The sequence below is a fragment of the Sorex araneus genome, chromosome 3, assembly GCF_027595985.1.
Source record: "Sorex araneus isolate mSorAra2 chromosome 3, mSorAra2.pri, whole genome shotgun sequence".
Taxonomy (NCBI): Eukaryota; Metazoa; Chordata; class Mammalia; order Eulipotyphla; family Soricidae; genus Sorex; species Sorex araneus.
Genome location: NC_073304.1, coordinates 77,002,629 through 77,024,990, shown reverse-complemented (window position 1 = coordinate 77,024,990; position 22,362 = coordinate 77,002,629). Strand labels below are relative to the sequence as shown.

Sequence of the window (22,362 nt, the reverse complement as noted above, 5' to 3'; positions counted from 1 at the left end):
CTCAACAGCTTTTATAACTGAACTGTTTAACATTAAATATGCAATGCATAATAATAATTTTTAGGACTGAGACAAAGCAAAGGCCAAATGAGGGAGCAGTAGGGAGAGATTATAAGAAGAAGCAAGATTGGAGTCTTTATGGCTTACTACTCACTTACAAGTCCAAGTTCCTTCTAAATTCCTCTTTCCCTTGCCCAGAAATTCTGCTTTCCATCCTATGAAAATAAAATAATCAACAAGATGAAAGGCCAACCAAAAAAATGGTGAAAATTACAAAATATATATTTATTAGAAAGTTCACTGTCACTGTAACATTGTCATCCCGTTGTTCGTCGATTTACTCGAGCAGACACCAGTAACGTCTCTATTCCTCATTTCCTATTCCTCTATTCCTCTAGCCCTGAGATTTTAGCAGCCTCTACTTACTCGTCTTTCCTAATGATTGGAAGCTCTTTCAGGATCAGGGGAATGAGACCTATCATTACTGTTTTTGGCATATCGAATATGCCACGAGTAGCTTGCCAGGATCTGCCTGTGCGGGAGGGATATTTTTGGTAGGTTGCTGGGCTCTCCGAGAGGTATGTATGTGTATATATACTTATATATATACACATATATATGTATATGTATATATATTACTCTCTATGATTTTAGTAGGCAACAAGTCATAGAGAGTAAAATCATTAAAAAGTTAACACTTAAATATATAAACTAATTGAAGACAGTAGAAAAATTATATAAATTTTTAATTGGCAAAGGTCTTTTTGTTTTGCTTTTTGGGTCACACCCATCCATGTTCAGGGGTTGCTCCTGGCTCTGCAGTCAGGAATTACTCCTGGAAGTTCTTGCGGGACCATATGGGATGCCAGGGATCGAACCCGGGTCAGCTACATGCAAGGCAAATGCCTTACCCGCTGTGCTATCACTCCGGCCTCTGGCAAAGGTCTTTAATATACTTTTTCTAAGAAGATATATGAGTATTCAATACGTATAGAAAAAATGTTCAAAATCACTAATCATCAGGGAAATGCAAAGCAAAACAACAAAATATCTCATAACTGTTAGAACAGTTTGCATCAGAAGAAGAACAAGAAGTAAATGCTGAAGAGAATGGGGGATAAAAGGAATCCTAAATCTCTATTAGCATTATAAACTGGTACAATCAAATGGAAACAGTATGGTGTTTACTCAAAAACTTAAGAATAAGGGCTTGAGCTATAGTACAGCGGGTAGAGTGCTTGTCTTGTACATGGCCTACCTGGGATCAACCTCCAGCATTACAGATGGTCCCCTAAGCACTGCCAGGGGTGTCTCCCACCACCACCAAAAACAAATGGTAATAGAATTACCATATGATCCAGAAATATCACTTAAAGGAATATATCTGAAGAAGGTGAAAGATTATGCCAAAGATACACACTCATGTCATTTCAGAATTGTTTATAATAGTTAAAACATAGAAACAGCCTAACTGTCCATCAATTAACAAAGATATTTTTAAAAATATGGAATATATAGAGTTTAATATTATTAAGCTGAAAAAAAGAGAAAATCATACTATACACACAGCAAATTCATACCCCCAAATGATGGAACTTAAAAGTGATATATTAAATGAAATGAGTCAGACAGAGAAAGACACAAAATGTGTCATCACACCTATATGAAGAATCTAAAACAGAAATAAAAATCTAGGGGAGATCAGATTTGTGATTACCATAGGCAAGAATTGGTAAGAGGGAGAACTGTGTGAAGTTTGTTAAATTATAGATTTACAGTTCTAAAACATAAATTAGTACTATGTATGGAATGCATAACATAATAGCTATAGTTAACATTGCTATATAATATATAAGAACGTTATGAAAAAATCCTGAGTTTCTATATAAGGAAAAATTTTTCTTTAATTTTGGTACCATGAGATAATGAATGATAGCTACAGTTACTCTGGCAGTCATTCTATAGTGTATGTAAATTAAACATCATGCTGCATATTCTAAACTTATATGGTCAATTAAAAAACTGCAGGGAGGTTAGCATTATTAGTAACCAAATAAATATATCTATAAAGTGTGATGTAAGTGCTTTTCATTTGTAGAGATTTGAGGGTATGGCTGATGTTCAGGCTTTCTCCTGAATCTTCGTTCAAGGAACACTACTGGCATTGCTGGGGGACCATACACAGTGCCAGAGATCAAATCAGGGCCAGAAGGGGCTAGAAAGACAGTACAGCAGATAAGGCACTGGCCTTGTACAAGGTGAGTGCAGAGCCAGGAGTAAACCCTGAGAATAGCCAGGTGTAGTTCACAAACAAATATAAAACTACAAACTGAGTTCAGATGTATACAAGACAAGCTCCTTACCTGTTCCATATCTCTGGCCCTAGGGATATATTTTTAAAATACAATCTATAAGCTGATTAAATCAGGACTGTAGCAATAGCACAGCAGGTAGGGTATTTGCCTGGCACACAGCCCACCTGGATTTGATTCCTTCCTCCCTCTCAGAGAGCCCAGCAAACTACTGAGAGTATCTCGCCTGCATGGCAGAGCCTGGCAAGCTACCCATGGCATATTTGATATGCCAAAAACAGTAACAACAAGTCTCACAATGGAGACTTTAACTGGTGCCCGCTCAAGCAAATCGATGAACAATATGACAACAGTGCTTAAAGTGCTTAAGCTGATCAAAAACATACCAGGAGAGTCGCCGAGATGTGATCCCGGGGGCTGCATGTGTGCGGCCTCACCAAAGCTGCACGAGCATGATCACAGAGGCCAGCTAAACTACTTTTGGTACCAGCATCTCCTTGCAGAAGTGTCTCCAGACTGAGAACTAAGCCTCGGTCCTATGCCTGCCCAGGAGGGGAAAGGTTTTTCTCTCTAGCCTTTTCCTTGCCGTGGGGGGGGGGGGGGGGGATAGGGCGTGGTGACCGCCATATTATGAGGACCACAAATGAGAGATACAAGCTTGCAATGATCCAATTTCTGGAAGAAATTTCCCTGGACTTAGTTGCTAAAATACAGAAATCCAAAACCACATGGCCGAAATCGCTAAGAGAGACTTCATGTTTCTTCACAGCAGGTCTGACTCTAGTGGGGAACTCCTAACAATAATAGTTAGTTTTTTGTTGAAATATTGAATTTAACCAAAGTAAAGAGAAAGTAAAGTGAAATTTATCAGTTACACAGGCGGGGGGTGGGTGGGTAGGGGGATAGGAGGTATACTGGGGGGGTTTTGGTGGTAGAATATGTGCACTGGTGAAGGGATGGTTGTTTCAGCATTGTATAACTGAGACTTAAGCCTGAAAGCATTGTGATTTTCCACATGGTGATTCAATTAAAAAATAAATTAATTAATCAATTAAAAATAAGTAAATAAATAAGTAAATAAAATAAAAACATACCAGGAGATAGTATCCTCATCAGCATATCTTTTGATAAATATTTTTGGAAGACAATTTGGCAATATGTATTGAAAAATTGAAGATTTACATTACAGTATACTTCTCTTTCAAACAACCTATTTTAGAAAATATTGCAACATTAAACAAATAGACACAATAATATTTATTATGCACGGCAGAACCTGGCAAGCTCCCCATGGTATATTCGATATGCCAAATACAGTAACAATAACGGGTCTCATTCCCCTGACCCTGAAAGAGCCTCCAATATGGCACCGTTTGGAAGGACGAGTAAGAAGAGGCTGGTAAAATCTCAGGGCTGGGATGACTGGAGACATTACTGGCACCCACTCGAGCAAATCAATGAACAACAGGATGACAGTGACAGTGACAGTGAATCTTTATTACATTATTTTAAGATTAGGACATTTAAAATAATCTAAGAGCCAGAGATGTGGCTCAAATGGTAGAGCATTTGGCTTGCGTGAAGCTCTGAGTTTCATTCCAAGCCTGCATGATCCCACCCATACAGCTTGGCTGTGCAATTGAATTGCCCACAAGGATCACTGGGAATGGCCTCCACAACAATTTTATTTTTATTCTCAATACATTAAGAAAAATATCATCAAAGTAATTATTGTAAATTCTTAAGATATTAAAGTTTGAATTACATTTTTTAATTCCTATATAAAAATACAAGTAGAATATTCTAATACAGTGCCTAGGTTGAACTGCATTAAAAAATACAAGGAAGATGCTGAGTTGTAAATGTTATGACCATATGTGTGTATGTGTATATGAGAAATTGTTATATCATAAAAGACCAGAGAACTATGTCAAGTTTTTAATCTGAACTTATGTACAGCAGATGAAATTAACCCCTTAATTTTTCTGAGTCTCCCAAATTTTTGTATGAAAATATTACTTTCATTTTACTTTGAATTTTTTACATTGCAACGGTAATACTTATAGCAAAGAGTTTGCAAGAATTAAGTAACATAACTTACATAGAAAAATTTGACATAGTGCTTGATGTGAGATGAGTTTTCCTCTCTTCCAAGCAAGGATGCATTGTAAATGGTTTATTAGTATTTTAGAAAACTTAACTCAGATATTGGCTTCTAAATAATTTTATGTGAAACCCTAAATAGATTAAATTCTAAGTTTTAATGACTTTACAAAATAAATAGAATAATTTATAAACTACTGGATCTATTATGAGAACTAAATGAGCTTATTTATAAATGTTACTCATCTTACTTCTTGGCATATAACAAACATTGCACTGTAGCACTGTCTTTCCGTTGTTCCCTGTAACGTTTCCATTGTGAGACCTGTTGTTACTGTTTTGGGCATATAAAATACAACACCAGTACCTTGCCAGGCTCTGCCGTGCAGGCGGGATACTCTCGGTAGCTTGCTGGGCTCTCCAAGAGGGACGGAGGAATCGAACCCGGCTCGGCCGAGGGCAAGGCAAATACCCTACCTGCTGTGCTATAGCTCCAGTGAATCAATATAAATCACTAATATTTGTATGGCAAGGTAAATGAAAGCTCCAAGCATGGATAGACTTTTAGATCTATGCAATGAATTCAAATGAGTAGACAAAATAGGAGTTCCTTTAATGAAAGGTGCAGAATATCATATCAACTGAACCTTGCCAATAGATCAGAATAGAATACTTGGACAAAAAAAGAGTATCAGATATTTGAAATTAACTTATCAAGGGTTTGATCCTTTGAGTAAGGTCCACCCAGGGAATCTTGGCAAAATATCCCTTTAGGAAAGCTGGCTTTGACCCAGCAATAGTTTTACCTAGGGACAAAGGAGATACCAAGCTTCCATTCTTATCACTGCTGGAGAGGGAAAAAAAAAGAAGACAGCAACAAAAACAACATGTCCCTCAGAACTAAAAATAAAAAGAAAATTCCCAAAAGCACTGAAATTGAAAGCACAAGAGACAGAACTCTGAGACCCAGGGAAATTGGAGAGCAAGAAAAAGGCATCTGAATTATCAGTATCTTATCAGTGTCTGAATCAACATCAACAAAGGACAGATACCTCTATTTCATGAATGTGGGACAAAAAAATATATCCATTATATTTTGAGTATGGAAATGTGAGTTTTAGAAACTGCTTTTCTACCTTACTTGTTGGGGAAGAAAAATAATTCCCTTCCAACGTTATCAATGAGAAATATTAGAGAAAAATTAAAATATTGCCTTCATATAATTTTTCTGTTAGAACTACAGTATTTGTGACCCAAATTCTCACTGCAGAATTCTCCTAAAAATAAAATTTACTGAAGAAAAGCAAATCCAAAATTCAAGATAATATCATGGTTTTTTTGTTTTTTTCTAGGGAAGAAAAGTAGACCCAGGATAAGATATGATTCCTTCCACTGGGAGAAAACAAACCAGCCCAGAGCCTATTAAGGTAAGAGATAAGGAATCATTCTCAGATATGGGGTTTTGTTTCTCATAATGTTACATTTGATCTTTCAAACTTAACTCCTAATCCTCACTCCAGGTTTATGAAATGGCATTGATCACCCAGAACTCAAGCCCAGTCTTCGGGTTGTACCGTGAAGACTTTTCCCTTTCTCAGCCCTGACACAGGGAAGCCAGCTTCATTGACTTGGTGTCACATAGAAGTGAATGGGAGATAAGTTACTCCGTGGTAAGTCAAACATGACCCAAATATGAGGACTTCATAACAGCTTGGAACAATTCAGGAATAGCGTTATGTCACTTAAAGTGCTTAGAGGAGGTAAAAGACCCAAAGAGTAAATATCTCCAAAAACCATGTTAGATAATGATTTTGTTCAGATTATAAAAGATGTTTATTAAAATCTTGAGAAATTGCATGCCTATGAAGAATATTATAAATTATCATCTGACTTTGAGAAGCATCCACTAGTTTTATTTTTTCCATGAATTTCTCTACCCGGTTTGAATCAAAATCTATATTTTAATTCCTAAAAATTGTTATGCATTGTTAAGAAAACCTTGCTAATTATTTATTTTTGATTTTTGATTTAATGAGTATGAACATAAAGACTTTGAGCATTTCTAAAGTCCTGCCAGGTAAAAAAGTTACAAGTTTTTTTTTATCCCCTCCAACAATTTTTCTGGATAATCATTTTATTGCCCCTTTCCCAACCTTGGTATTAGCTTTATTCATCTTTGTTAGTTTAAAAAGCAAGAAAAAATACATTTTATATTTAAATTTAACAAATTCCATCCAGAAATCTGAAAGCTATAAATTTAGCTTTGTCAATTTGTGCTGAAATTTCATATTCACTTTTTAAAAATGACCCTTGAGTTTATTATAAAGAACAGTATCTCATAATTTAAGACATTTCACCATTCAAGAGTGTAAATATACTCTTCAAAATGTTTCTTGCATTTAAAAGTACATAAGAATGCAATAGCTTCTCAGTAAACTTGTTGAATTTTTTTTAAATGGTTTGGCCAGACTAGTTATTAAAGCAAATGAAATTTAGAAAATAAGCCTGGAAAGATTGTAACTAGTCTATAAACTTCCAAACAACTGATAGCAAATTATAAAAATACCTAATGAAAATAAGCAATAGTTTGTTATGGAAACAGTGAAAAAATAGAGTAATTTTAAAACATTTGACTAGTTACATTATGTTATAAAATACTGTTTCTTAATTATAAAGTTCTAAATATCAGATGGGTAGCTTTGTGATTTATTTTCCAGGAACAGAAATCCCAACTCATCAAGTCATGTTAGGAGTATTTCTAAAAAACCTTAGTGGAGGGGGTAAGGGAGATAAGGAAACATCAAATAGAAAGTTTAATGAAAAGAAGTGATTATAAAAAATGGGTTTCTCTAAAAAAGCTGACTAAAAATTTAGTTAGCTTTTCACTTTACTAGGATATGTCTACAGAAGGCATTTCCAAAACCTGCTAATAGTATTGCAATGAGAGGGTCTCTGGAATTGCACAGTTTGTGAGAGGGAAGGAAAAAGCTGAGTTGGTTCCTGATCTCTGGAGAGAGAAAGGCAAGGTACCTATGGATTTAAAGTAGACTATGTTCAAAAAAAGCTCTAGGACCAAAGTACAAAAAGGAAGTAAAACACCTGCCTTGTCTGCAGCCAACCCTGGTTGAAATTCCTGCCATCACAAATGGTCACCGCCAAGGTCCAGAAGCAGTGACAGGATCACTCCTGACCACGGAGCCAGAAATAGCCCCTGGCTCTATTGGATGTGGCCAAAAAACAAACCAAGAAAAAGAGGTTCAAGAAAACAGAACAACTATATAAGAGAATTGATACATGAAAATGAAATAAAAGGACCATCAATATGTAAAATAGGCTTACGTTCCTAAACCTAGGAAAATTATATATCAGGGTGCAGAAAGAAGTTTTAGATGTGATTTCAAAGCCAATCTCACAAAAAATTTCTAGATACTTAAAGAAAATAAAACACCAAAATTTAGTAATCATCTTAAATTTCAAAATTGTGTTGCAAAAATGTTATTAAACTTTTGTTTGATAATATATGCCAGAATTTTTTCTAGACATAAGCATTTTTCTGCCTTTATACCATAAAACTATTTTTAGGTTAGCCATTTTAGTTGAACTAAAATAACATTTTTCTCACATTCGACATAATTTTTAATCAAATGTTTGGGTGAAACAAAAAATTTTATCAAATTTATGGGTGATTTATTTTCCATTTTTGGAAAAGAAAGCTAATATTTGAAATAAGATCATAAGAGATTTATACACTTAGTAAAATTAAATAGTCTCTCTCATTTTAAAAACTCAACAAACCAAACATCTCATGTGTCAAAAAAAAGACTTTAAGTAAGTTATTGTGAACAAGCTATAGAGATTTTTGTAAAATGCAAAGTTAAAAAAAGTCAAAAATATAAAGGGCTGGAGAGCTAGTATAAAGGTTAAAGCACTGAAATGCAAACACGAAAGTGCATAAGTTTGTAACTGTACCTCGCGGTGATTCACTAATAAAAAATTTTTTTAAATATAAAATAAAATAAAAATAAAATAAATTTTTTAAAAAGGCTAAAAAAATAGATAAGAAGGTAGTTTTATGGGGCTGGAGTGATAGTACAGCAGTAGGTCCTTGCACGCAGCCTTGCACGCAGCCGACCGGGTTTGATTCCCAGCATCCCATATGGTCCCCTGAGCACCGCCAGGAGTAACTCCTGAGTGCATGAGCCAGGAGTAACCCCTGTGCAATGCCAGGTGTGACCCAAAAAGCAAAAAAAAAAAAAAAAAAAAAGGTAGTTTTATGTTACGTATTTTTTGCCTTGGTAAAATTGCAATAAGAGTATGACATATTAAAAACAAAACAATCATTAAAAAAATAATAATAAATAAATAAAGCACTTGCCTTGCACAATAGCCATCTCAGTTCAATCCCCATTACCACTTATGGCCCAGTGAGCACTGCCTGAGCACAGAGCCAGGAGTAATCATCACCAGTTGTGGCCCCAAACCCAAAATAATGGTGATAATAATAATAGTGCTCAAAATAAACAATAAACAATGTTAACTTAAGACTTACATGACTTTCTAGAGCAGAGATTATAATATAGCTGTGCTCTTTGCTAATACATAGAATTAGGGATACTCGTTGTTATAGAAACATCACACCATCAGAAAGACATGAACAAGAAAAAAAGCAACTAGGATGATGAACACCCTAAAAATCATGTTGTATTCAGCTGAAAAAAAAAACACAAATGCTTATCATAAATACAGATTTCAAAAAATACTTGAGAACTCACATCAAAATTCTAATATTTTTATATTTCAAAAAATTCTACCAGTATTCAATATTCTAGGCTCAGAAGTATTCTGAGTATCAACATAATACCATTAAAAGAATGCAAATCTGGTAGGTGCTGCCAAGAACTGCCTCCTGTGACTCAATCATTATGTTAGCTGTTGTTGAAAAATAGAAAGAATGCTTGTTCAAAATCCTAACACTGGAACCAAAGAACTAGTACAGGGAGTAAAGTGCTTGCCTTGCATATGGTTAACCCAGGTTCAATATCCCAAGCACAAGCAGGAGTAATAGCCAAACATAGAGCCAAAAATAGCACCTGAGCACTACTGGGTGTGCTGCCTCTTCACCCAAAAATTTTTTTTAAAAAACAGGGCCAAACAGATAGCACAGCAGATAGAGCACATGCCTTGCACAGAGTCAAACTGAGTACAATTCCCAGTACTGTATATAATAGTCCCTTGAGCACAGCCAGGAGTAATCCGAAAACACAGAGCCAGGAGTAAATCCTGAACATGACTGACTATACTACCAAAAAACCAAACAAAAATTTTAGCAATGCATATACATATGTTGGGTACTTAATTGCTAAACTCTCTTCACTGAAACCAAGGTCAGAGCCTAAATCAAAATAGTAAAGTGACCCTATAATACAAGAAAGGAAATTTGAAGCTACTGAAAATGAAAGCTTTCCTGATTTCCAATGACATCTTGTGACTAGTGATCACAGGCTAGTGATGCTAAAAATCTCTTCCAGTTCTAAGATTCAGTGAGTTTAGATTACTAAGATGTGATATTTTTAGATCCCTTCCTAATTCATGATACTTTTGATACCACAAAATGTAAGCAATGTATTATTCCAAAGAAATACCTAGACTGATTTCAGTTTATTTCCTTGAATATAGGAGGAACCTAGCTATCTGAAAAAAAAGTCAACCATTCCCTTAAGTGAGTCTCTAGAAGGTAACACATTGAGTCAATTGTCCTTTCTGCCACAAAAACAGTTATAAAATAGAACTTCAAGATGACAGGAATAGGAAGCAAGGATAAAATATATAATTGGTAGGGTATTTTTAAATAAAACTAATAATAGGCTAATGATCAAAGTTTCTAATAACAGTATCACTGTCATCCCGTTGCTCATCAATTTGTTTGAGCGGGCACCAGTAACATCTTTTATTGAGAGACTTATTGTTACTGTTTTTGGCATATCCAATACACACGGGTAACTTGCCAGGCTCTGCCGTGCGGGCTCCATACTCTCAGCAGCTTGCCGGGCTCTCCGAGAGGGGCGGAGGAATCGAACACGGGTCTGCCGCTTGAAAGGCAAATGCCCAACCGCTGTGCTATCGCTCCAGCCCCAATAATAGTATAACATCCAAAAATTCTAAGAAGCAATTATCTGTTCTGCTATATGTGTCTTCTGCCTCTTACTGTTTCTTAGCATCTGATCTTAAATTTCTTCTCATTTCATTTTTTTAACTCAATATCTTATTTTGATTTTACATCAAGGAATGAACGTTGATTTGCCACAGGTAATGAATAACTATTGAGGAGCTAAATGTTGCATATCAGTAAAGTCAATTAAATGTGATTAACTTTAAAAAACTATCTGCTGGGTCCAGAGAGAGTACCATGGGTAAGGCACTTGTTCTGTGTACAGCAACTTTCAATTCCATCCTTGACACCTCCTATGGTTCCCTCAGACACTGCCAGGGGTGATCCCTGAGCAAAGACCAAGAGTATGTAAGCCCTGAGGACTGCCAGGTGTGGCCCAAACAAACCTCTACCCCCCCACCCCCACCAAAAAAAAAAGATAAAGAAAATCTCTGAATTGCCTTCTCCAATTTATTTGAAATGGATCTCTTCGCCTTTTTCTTTGTTATAGGTAAGTCAATGTGTTTAAAATGGCATTAACATTTATGGTCTTGGTGTACAGTTTTCTTACCTCACCACTACCAAAGTTCCCAAGACATGCCCCTTGTCATCTTTTTTTTTTTTTGACTGTAGCACTGTAGCACTGTCATCCTGTTGTTCATCGATTTGCTCCAGTGGGCACCAGTAATGTCTCCATTGTGAGACTTGTTGCTACCATTTTTGGCATATCAAATATGTCACGGGTAGCTTGCTAGGCTCTGTCGTGCGGGCGGGATACTCTTGGTAGCTTGCCAAGCTCTACTGTCATGAAATAGTACATGGCATAAATCTCACTTTCATGGTCAGCTGATGACCACACTAAACAAGTTTCACACATTCAGCTTTTCAACTATTGTATACCCTAACTATTCTTATTACTAAAATATAAAATAGCTATGGGGCAATAAAAACTCCAAGCACCTTTTCCCTGGGATAGGTGACATTTTAGATACATTTATTCTGTCATGTCTCTAAAATGGTTGAATAGTCAGATGAGAGCCACAATACTATCCTGACTATCTATCCTGACCATGTCTTTCTGGTTTGGAAACCAAGTAGCCTTTTGAGCATAGCCTCTTTGAGTCTTTATTTCATTTATTAAGTAAAGACTTAAATCCTTGCTAAGTCTCCCCTCTAAAATAACAAAAAAGGCAATCACTATACTTAAAAGGTAATTTATACTCTTTGTATTAATAGGAAGGTTAACTGGTATTGGCTTGTACCTAAGGGTTAACTGTTCCTTCAAGCTGTTCCCCCAAAAAGCAAGTTTCCTTCTGCAAAATTCCATTAAAAAGCAGATAATAAAAATAATAATAATTTTTTAAATAGTAGATAATGTCAGAACTTAAGGCAATTATCTTCTCCATCACATGACAATGTAAAGAACTGGACATTCGCTCCGTTCACTCTAAATTTGCAAATGCAAGGTGGTTCTCAATCACACCAAGTTCTGAATCTTCCATTCCCCAATTTGGAACCTAAAAATAGGATGAGAGCCAAGCTGTCTTCATTTTGATAGTATAGCCAACATCTAATTACATTGTTAGGGGTGAGTTCTTCCCTAACCATGTGGCTAAAAAGACCCTCAGAAATTGGTGTGTCCTCTTGGCATTGAATAACTGGTATTTCTCTGAGCCATTTTAATTATAATGTGCAATGATCCTGGGTCTACACATTTTCTTTTTTTTATTTTTTAAATGTTTTATTAGTGAGTCACCATGAGGGTAAAGTTACAGATTTACACATTTTCATGCTTGTGTTTCCGTCTGACAAAGTTCGAGAAACCATCCCTCCACCAGTGCCCATTCTCTACCACCAGTATCCCTCCCACCACCCTCACCCCATCCCTTCCCACCACACCCCACCTCTGTGGCAGGGCATCCTTTTTGTTTTCTCTCTCTCCTTTTGGGTGTTGTGGTTTGCAATAGATGTATGAGTGGCCATCCTCAGAAAATTCTATGTGAATAAATTTGTTGTGCTACTTGTATGGTTATGTGCCCTTGCAGACATGACATGAAAACTACAAATTAAACCTTCATAGTTGTTGTGGGTTAAGTTTACGCATAAATTTGTTGAATTTCTCCCAGAGGATTAGTCATTTAAGAAAAGGCAAGCTCATTTTGAAGTCTCCCCCCCCCCATCTATTCTGGATGTGCAACTCTGGGGTGCACTTCTTTGGGGGGGTTGCCCCACAACCCTACAGGGAGTGTGTGGTTCCTTTTTTCTACTTTACAAGTTTCTCTCTTCTATTTCCTAAATAAGAAATTTTACTTTAAAATTTTTTTCATGATATCTTCCTAGAAGATATTGAAATCTATGTTTTATAGATAAAGTAGCAATGTTTCAGATGTTAAATTCTATACTAAGGAAATTTTGCTTAAGAAATAGCAGAGTCAAGATATGCAAAGTCTCTAGGTCATATTCCACCATGTAAGTGGATCCCAAATTTAGGTTAAATTCCAGGACTTTCACTTTTCAAAACCTTCCCCAAGTGACTATGAAAATGTTCAAGTCTGAATTGTATGTACCACAACCATCCATAGATATAAAAAAAATACAGCAATAATGGTCTAGAAATGCCACCTTTAATTCTGTGATTATTTTCATACTTTGCTTAAAAGCTTCATGTTCTCTGATTAATGCCAGTAAGGAAAAATTGCTCTTTTGTTCAATAAATCTACCACTTCTAATTTTTTTTTTGGTTTTTGGGTCACATCTGGCTATACACAGGGGTGCACATGCACTCAGGAATTACTCCTGGCATTGCTCAGGGGACCATATGGGATGCTGGGAATTTAACCCGGGTCGGCCGCATGCAAGGCAAACACCCTACCTGCTGTACTAACACTCCAGCCCAATTTCTTATCATTGAATTATCCATTTAAAAGTTTGTAACCCTATTTCACTTTAGTCATTCAACTATGTCTGGAATGTTGTTCTCCAAAGCTGAGTGCAAATGGCAGATCACTGAAGGAAACAAAACAACTTTATTTCCCTGTTTGTTTTAATTTTAAAAGAAATTTTTAAAAAATTGTTGTCAATATTTTCTTGATGAATGTATGTAATTTAGACATGTGTATAATCAATGTCAAAAACAGACACCACTGGTCTAGACACAACCCCTGCTGCCCCAATCATGATGAAGAAAAATGTGCTCACAAAGGGCAGGTGATGGTAGGTGGAGGGAAGGGAAGAAGCAAGAGGTGTAACCCCCCATATATATGTTATTTCTCCTCCAATTCTAACCAGCATAGAAAGAAATGACCTCAGACGCCAGAAATATTTCCCACACTGTGAGGGAGTTCATCCTCTTGGGCTTCTCTTGTGACTGGGAAACACAGATAGTCCTATTTTCCATATTCTTCATGACTTACATCCTGACTCTCCTTGGGAACATGGCCATCGTGTGTGCTGTACGCTGGGACCGGAGGCTCCACACTCCCATGTATATCCTGTTGGCCAACTTCTCCTTCCTGGAGATCTGCTATGTCAATTCTGATGTTCCCAACATGCTGGCCAACTTCCTCTCCAAGACCAAAACCATCTCCTTTGCTCGATGCCTCCTCCAGTTGTACTTCTTCTTCTCATTGGGAACAACTGAGTGCTTGTTCCTCTCTATCATGGCCTATGACCGGTTCTTGGCCATCTGCCGCCCACTGCACTATCCCACCATCATGACTACTAAGTTCTGTAACAGCCTAGTCATCTTTTGCTGGGTATATGGTTTTCTCTGGTTTCTAATCCCAGTGATACTTGTTACCCAGCTACCATTTTGTGGTCCCAATGTGATTGATGATTTTCTGTGTGACCTGGGTCCTCTGCTGGCTCTGGCTTCAGCCTGTGTCCCTATTCCAGGGACTGTTCTCATATGTGGCACAATGAGTTCCCTTCTCATCTTTGCCACATTTTTCTACATTACTGGCTCCTACACCCTGGTGCTGAGGGCTGTAATGAAGGTGCCCTCTGGTGCCGGGAGGAAGAAAGCCTTCTCCACCTGCTCCTCACACCTAGCTGTGGTGTTTCTCTTCTATGGTTCTGTCATGATGACATATGTGAGTCCAGGGTCAGGACAAGCCGAGGGTATGCAGAAGTTCACAACTTTGTTCTACTCTGTTTTGACCCCTTTTTTCAACCCCATGATCTACAGCCTTCGGAATAAAGAAATGAAGGATGCCTTGAAGAAAGTTTTTGGGGGTTCTTAAAAGTGGTTTGTAATGTTAGTGACTTAATCCCAAAGGAGCTCCGTCTATGAGCCTCCTGTTGAAAATCTGGAAAACAGAAGTGAACTTTTTGGAGTAGGCATTTCAAAATTCTAAATGCCAGATCATGGTGAAGCCTTTCCCTAGGAAAAATTCATTGTCTCTTCCATCACACATTACTTGTAACTCTATTTAATGTATCTTTTATTATTTCTTGTATTATAATTAGAAGTTTGCAAATACTCTTCTGTATTTGAATGTGAGTTATTTTTTAAATTCAGAGACTATGCTTTTTTAACTTATGAAATTCTAGAACCCAACAGAACATCTACAAAAAAATCAAAATGTCAATTTAAATAAATGTATATTCATATTTTCTGAGTAATTAGATCATTCTTGATGGTCAGGACAGTATCTAGAGAAAGCATACAAATTAGGTGACAATCTATATTTTAGATCTCCTAGATAAAGTGTAAAGAACATCTCCTGGATGAAGTGTAGTCTCCAGGAGTCACCACTCGACTGCCTGAGCACCATTTGGGAGGTGTCCCCAAAAAGTTAATCCTTAGAAATTACTGCCTTCCTTCTCTTCATCAATCCCTTTGCCCAATAATGTGATTTATTTTATTCTCATCTAATTAAATGTGCTTTCACTCTGCACATATATGTATGTATGTGTGTAGTTATATGTGTACATGTATGGATATGTATATGTGTACATATGCATGTATATGTGTTTACGTATATATGTCTATATGTGTACATGTAAGTATATGTATATGTGTACATATGTATGTATATGTGTATGTATATATGTATATGTCTATATGTGTACATGTATATATATTTCTATGTATATGTGTATATAAGTATCATATGTATATATGTATATACATATACTTTTTTTCACACAACCTTTTCTACTGAAAGTGTGGTTTGGGAGGAAGCACTGTAGCACTGTCTGTAGCACTGTCATCCCATTGTTCATCGATTTGCTTGGGCGGGCACCAGTAACATCTCCGTTGTGAGACTTGTTGTTACTGTTTTTGGCATATCGAATATACCACACCCGTGCTTGCCTCGGGTAGCTTGCCAGGTTCTGCCGTGCGGGTGGGATACTCTCAGTAGCTTGCCAGGCTCTCTGAGAGGGATGGAGGAATTGAACCTGGGTCAGCTGCGTGCAAGGCAAATGCCCTACCAGCTGTGCTATCACTCCAGTCCTGGGAAAAAGCATTTTAGGCAAACCTGGTGATACTCAGGGAGGGTTACTCCTGCTTTGGGGGGGTTATTGAGAGGGCAGGGTCTCAGGGTTATCACTGGCCCATTGAAGCAAAGTTTTTACTTTATCATTCATTGATTTCCAGGCACATTTAAATTGGAAAACCACTTCTGCCCCAGATTCTCTGAAAGGCTCACTCCTGAGCCACAGTTCTTCATTGATTAGCTCAGTACTACAGTAGGACCTACACACTGGTGCTGTTTCTTGTTTGGGTTTTTGGTGTTTTTTGTTGTTGTTGTTGTTGCTGCTGTAGTTGTTTTTACCCCTAAAGTCATTTTATTTATTATTTTATAATTTAATCACCATGAGATATACAGACACAAAGCTGTTCATGGTTGGGTGTCAAGTCATACAATGTTCCAACACCCATCCCTCCACCAGTGTGCATTTTCCATCACAACACCCTCCCCCACAGCCTCTCTCTCTCTCTTTCTTTCTTTCTCTCCTCTCTCTCTCACACACACATTTTTGTTTACAATACAGATACAGAGAGGTTCTCATGTTTGTTCCTTTATCTATTTTCAGCAGTTCTTATTCAGTGATGATTTCCAGCTATCTTTGCCATAGTGGTCCCTTCTCTATCCCAACTGCCTTCTTCCCAGCATTTGAGGCAGGCTTCCAACAGTGGACCAGTCCTTCTGGTCACTGGACACTGGTGCTTTTTAAAGGCTCACAGGAGATAGTATTACATTGCAAAAAACTAAAGCTTGCCGAGGGGCTCGTGCACTCGCAGGCTCTCCGGGTGGCTCTGTCTCACCGCCCCGGTGCTCTGGAACCGCTGTGTATGGCTGTTGGTCAAGGGCAGGCGACGGAAGGAACGAGGACCAAGCTGGTTGCTGATAAGTTACCATTTATTCAATCTTCCATCTTTCTCATCTCTCGCACTCCCAGCTCCGTCCTCTCTCTCGATCTACTGAAGGCTCTCACTTCTCTAGTCTCTCCTCCTACTTGTCTCTCCCACCTTGCTCTCTAGGCTACACCCAGCCAGGTAGCAAAATCAACATAAGAAAACCCTTCCTGAGGGCAGGGCATTCCAAAGCCCTTCCTGACTCTTAGGTTTTTTTTTTTTTTTCTTTTCCTTAGTCCAAACACTTATTAACATCTTAATACTAGTTATTTTTGTATGGACATAGCAAGAGATACATTGAGGCTTGCAAGGCAGCTCTCTTGGCAACATCTTGCCACAGACTCAGACCACAGCACTCAGGCCAGATTAATCACTCCTAACACTAGCAGGGTCCAAATCTAGTTATCACTGTTTGGATCAGGACAACATTTGTCCATGATCAAGCTCTTAACTTATAGTTAAGCATTAGGCACTTTGGCCAGGCCCATCTTGATGCCAGGGTAGCACACAACTCACCGCTTGCCCTGGGTCTGTCTCATCCCTCGTTGGGACCCTGCTTTTGGGGGTGCTAGGAAGTAAGGGCAGCTGAGGCTTAGGTCGAGAGAACAGATGCCCAGGAGGAAAATATCATGTAGAGTCAAATGACTCCCAGGTTATAAAAGCATAACATTTGTTAAGTCTTCCTGTGTCCATACAAAAAGGACATGGCTCTGAATAAACTATGCAAAGGACTCAAGGAGAAGAGAAAAACAGTCTTTACAAGTCAACAGAACACTAAGAAAGAAGCTACAAATAAAAAAAGAGGAATAGGAGCACTGTGATGGGAGTAACCCAATAAACCTAAACTACCTGAGGCTATGTTATCCTACACTACATAGATAGTTATGAACCACTGTATTCAACTTTTGAAATTCCTACAATCTATGGTAACACAAAATTATAACACTTCCACATTCCTTTTCAAAAGCTATCCTACAGGGGCTGGAGCAATAGCAGAGCAGGTAGGGTGTTTGCCTTGCAAGCAGCGGCTGACAAAGGTTTGATTCCCAGCATCCCATATGGTCCCCAGAGCACCGCCGGGAGTAATTCCTGAGTGCATGAGCCAGGAGTAACCCCTGTGCATCGCCAGGTGTGACCCAAAAACCAAAACAAAACAAAACAAAAGCTATCCTACAAATGAACCAAACTGAATGAGTATTAGATGGGGCTATTGGTGGGAGCCACGAAAGGGAGAGGTAGGCACCAGAGTGTGCTATTACCAACCTTCCGCTTGATCCAACAGAGCCTCAGCAGTGAGTGCCCAGGAGGGTCAAGACTCGCTAAAGCTTTGCACAGTGGACTGACCTCTCCCCACATTTTCCAGGCCTGTTTTCCATTATGGCAGAAAAAAATTTCAGAAGACAAAGAGTGTAGCAAAGAAGTGTAATTTGGGAAGTGTGGGGGGGGTGGGTAGGAGGGAGTTGCCGCAGGGGGTAGGGGGGAGAGTCATAAAGTAATTACACAGCCAAGTTGCTCTGTAAGCAACACTCAGGAATGGGATGAACTACATGAAGTGAAGGTGAAATGTTGTACTACATAAAGTTAAGATGAAATGTTGTACACCCAGTAGTCAGGTATGAGAAACTCCCAGGCAAGCTGGAGAATGTATACCATAAAGTAAAAAGAATCAGTTGTGAAATCAGGGGACTGGTGTGAGGTGGGGAGGGTGCGGGGCAGGTACAAATCAGTTTCTCAGGAAGTACTAAAAGATGTAACATAAAGAAGTTCTGTTGCCAGCCTTAAAGTAATCCCAAAGCATGAAGATCTTTCACAAATGCGGGAATTGAAGCTTGATAAGATATTAACTAGGATCAGCACCACCTGGAGAAGGCTGGAACCTTCCAGAGAAGAGATCTTTCAGTGGAAACAAAAGACTGTGGTAAGAAACAGGAAAGAAAACCACCAAAAGTTCTAAGCTCTTCCCTTGACAACATCCTAGCAAGATTCTTACCCAGATAGAAAGCCTAGAGCAGGGGGGCTGGAGCGATAGCACAGCGGGTAGGGCGTTTGCCTTGCACGCGGCCAACCCGGGTTCAATTCCCAGCATCCCATATGGTCCTCTGAGCACCGACAGGTGGTGTGATTGCTGAGTGCATGAGCCAGGAGTAACCCTTGTGCATTGCCAGGGGTGACCCAAAAAGCAAAAAAAAAGAAAAGAAAAAGAAAGCCTAGAACAGGGGCAATTTGATTTAAAAAAAAAAAAAAGAGGAAAAGTTAAACTATAAAATCAACCTTGCAAAGGCAAAGGGAACGCATACCTATCCTGAGTCATCCACACCTCAACTTATAGTGTGCACCTCAGTTCTCTCCTCTCTGGAGAAGCCTTGTGGTGATTCTCTCTTTCTCTCTCTTACTCTCCTCTCTTTCTCTCTTTCTCTCCTTTTTCTTTCTCTCTCTCTCCTCTCTCCTCTCTCTCCCCTCTTTTCTCTCTCTCTCTTGCTCTCACTCTCTCTCTTGCTCGCTCTTTCTCATATTTCTAAGTAAAACTTTTATTTTTCCACGGGATCTGGAAACTGGGCAGTGGTCAGGACTGACCTTCATCTTCCTGCAAAGAGCAATCCCTGGCTTCAGCCTGATGTCACGGCTTCCAAAAACTGTGTGTGTGAGTGTGAGTGAGTATGTGTGTATGTGTGTGTGTATGTGTGTGTGTGTGTGTGCGTATAGGGGAGAGGGGGCAAACAGATTTCACTCTGAAATTTAAGTGAACTTTAGGTGTAGCCTAATGACTACCCAGTGGGACTGGTGGGATGCTCATGCTGGTGCTTATAGCAAATTTTACAGTCCTACTGTCCCAGGTACATCCCCAGGAAGACCAGTGTGGGTTGAGCACAAAGGCATTAAGACTCTATAAAAGCTACTTCCTCCCTTGCTCCCCACTTCTCCCACAGACACCATTTGGGAAACTTCAAGAACACACATCCTGGGGTGAAAGCACCCAAATCACCTACATCCATTGTTTGCCCAATGAGAACAGGTGTGGGAGGCTCTCAGGCAAGGTGACAAGTGCACCTGACATCTCCAAAGCTGGTTTTGGCCTTTTCCAAGCTTTCTCTCCTTGGGGTCTATTGCTACTACATTGTAAAGTGTTGGATATTAACCCTAAGTGTTTTAGGCTTCATCGGGGAGGAATTGTTCCTTTTCCTCCTCCCAGAAAAGCTTACCACGCTCTTGGGAGTATCCCTAATCCCCTTGAGTTTATCTTTAACCTTCCCTTTGTATTTTACCTCTCATTGTCACAGTTCCCCAAGTCAGTCTTGGTTACTTAAAAGCCAAAACTTTCTGGCAACTTTGGACTTTGTATTTGTAGTGAATTACCTGCTTTTCTATTTCACCTATCACTGTATCACTGTATCACTCTCATCCCGTTGCTCATCGATTTGCTCAAGCGGGCACCAGTGACATCTCTATTGTGAGACTTGTTATTACTGTTTTGGCATATCAAATACACCATGGGTAGCTTGCCAGGCTCTGCCATTCGGGTGAGATACTCTCAGTAGCTTGCCAGGCTCTCCGAGAGAAGAGGGGGAATCAAACCCTGGTCTGCCGCATGCAAGGCAAACGGCTTACCTGCTGTGCTATTGCTCCAGTCCATTTCACCTATAGCCTTTTTATATTTTACTATAAAAGCAATGTTCTTTGTCTAAACACAGAAAGACGATTAATGCTGTGTACCATTAATATTTGGGAGTTGATTGACTCTGAAATATATCCACTTCTGGACATCCATCATAATTACTTGACTCGGGCTTTGGTAAAGTTCCTAATACCCCAAAAGGAAGGTCCTGCCATGGGACTGGGTTGAACCCAGGGTGAGTGGCGAAGCTACCCTGACATTGAAATGGGAACAGTCTAGAAAGCATAAATGTTTTGATGCAAGCTGTTATGACTAAAGAAACAGGACCCCCATGGGGAAGAAGATGATGAACTGGCTTGAGGACCTAGTCTGAGATTTACAGTAAAAGATTTGCTTGCTCTCAGAGACCCTAGAATTAAGTTTTGGAATATTTATCTCTTACTATATTTATTCAAATAACTGCAAGTGTAGATAAGAAGTAAACTTAATTGTTTAACACATGCAACTAGAAGGAAAGAGAAAAGCAATATAGATTGTCTATACAGAGTGTCTCCTTGAGTTAATCTCCCAAGAGAATTAGCCCTGTCAAAATGTTTTATCTCTGTAAATGATCAATCACACCTATGACCTATATCTCAGCCTCCTTCAAATGCTCTATAAGTGTGCTAGAAGCTCTGCATTAAATGGGTCATTTTCACCATCCGTCTGTGGTACCCTATCTCTTTGTCTCTTTACTGGGGAGGTCTGAGGAGGTCCTGAGGTGGCTTTGTGGACTCACAGTCAAGGAAGATGCAAAACTGTCCCTTAATTGCTATTCTATAGATCTTTGATGGACTCAAGCTGATTCTGACTTGATTAAATTTATCTGAAATTCATTTTCAAGGGCCTCTGCCTGCTTTAATAGCAATAGGAATGACAAAAAAAAACAATAATAATCGTTGCTTTCCCCCAAAAAAATATATAATACTAATAAATTGGAATGTTTTAATGATTATAGCTGGGGGTTATGCTTTTTTAAAAGAAGAAACAATATGAAAATGATCTTAGCTTTGTACCACCCTTTGGAGTGGCCCCAAACTAGCAACAACTAATTAGCAATAACTAATGATTAAGTAATTAACAACATGTCTTTTCTGTTCTCAGAGACCACAATCCAGTCATAGAAATTAACATCTTTAACCTTTCTGTTTTTAACAGCTTGGTTGGAACATAGTTCAATACCACAAAATTTGTTTTTTTTAAGTGAACAATTTTGTTTTAATTTAGTTTACTGTATTAACCTGTGGCATATTCGATATGCCAAAAACAGTTGCAAAAAGTCTCACAATGGAGATGTTACTGGCACCTGCTCAAACAAATCGATGAGCAATAGGATGACGGTGATACAGTGATACTGTATAAACATTGCCACTAACAAATTTTAGAATATTTTTATCACCCCTAAAAAGAAAGTTCATTTACTACCCCCTCTCCATTCTCTAGCATCTGAATCTACTTTCCATCCCCCATGATATTGGCCCATTCTGGAGATTTCATAAAAATGGAATGATACAATGTATGGCCTTTTGTAGCTAATGTATTTCAAAATGTTCATCCATGATTCATCCATGTTCACTCATTCATGTGGCAGCATGACCACAAATTTTATGAAATTGGTCAGTCACCAACTACAGATACAATAAGTTCAAGGAACACAATTTATGTTAACAAGCTCATATATATATATATACATATGTATATGTATGTGTGTGTATATATATATATATATATATATAGAGAGAGAGAGAGAGAGAGAGAGGCAGATAACTCAAAGGGTAGAGCA

The 22,362-nt window shown here is 38.4% G+C and overlaps 1 protein-coding gene across 1 annotated transcript; it reads left to right on the top strand.

Moving 5' to 3' along the window:
* The first annotated feature begins 13,862 nt into the window (after positions 1 to 13,862).
* Positions 13,863 to 14,804, top strand: LOC101558246 (olfactory receptor 11H6-like). Its single transcript, XM_004609719.2, has one exon. It carries the CDS (start codon positions 13,863 to 13,865, stop codon positions 14,802 to 14,804), a length of 942 nt encoding a protein of 313 aa, XP_004609776.1.
* The last annotated feature ends 7,558 nt before the right edge of the window (positions 14,805 to 22,362 follow it).

Coding starts and splice junctions, on each gene's coding strand:
- LOC101558246 (XM_004609719.2), top strand. CDS start 13,863: ATGACCTCAGACGCCAGAAATATTTCCCACACTGTGAGGGAGTTCATC.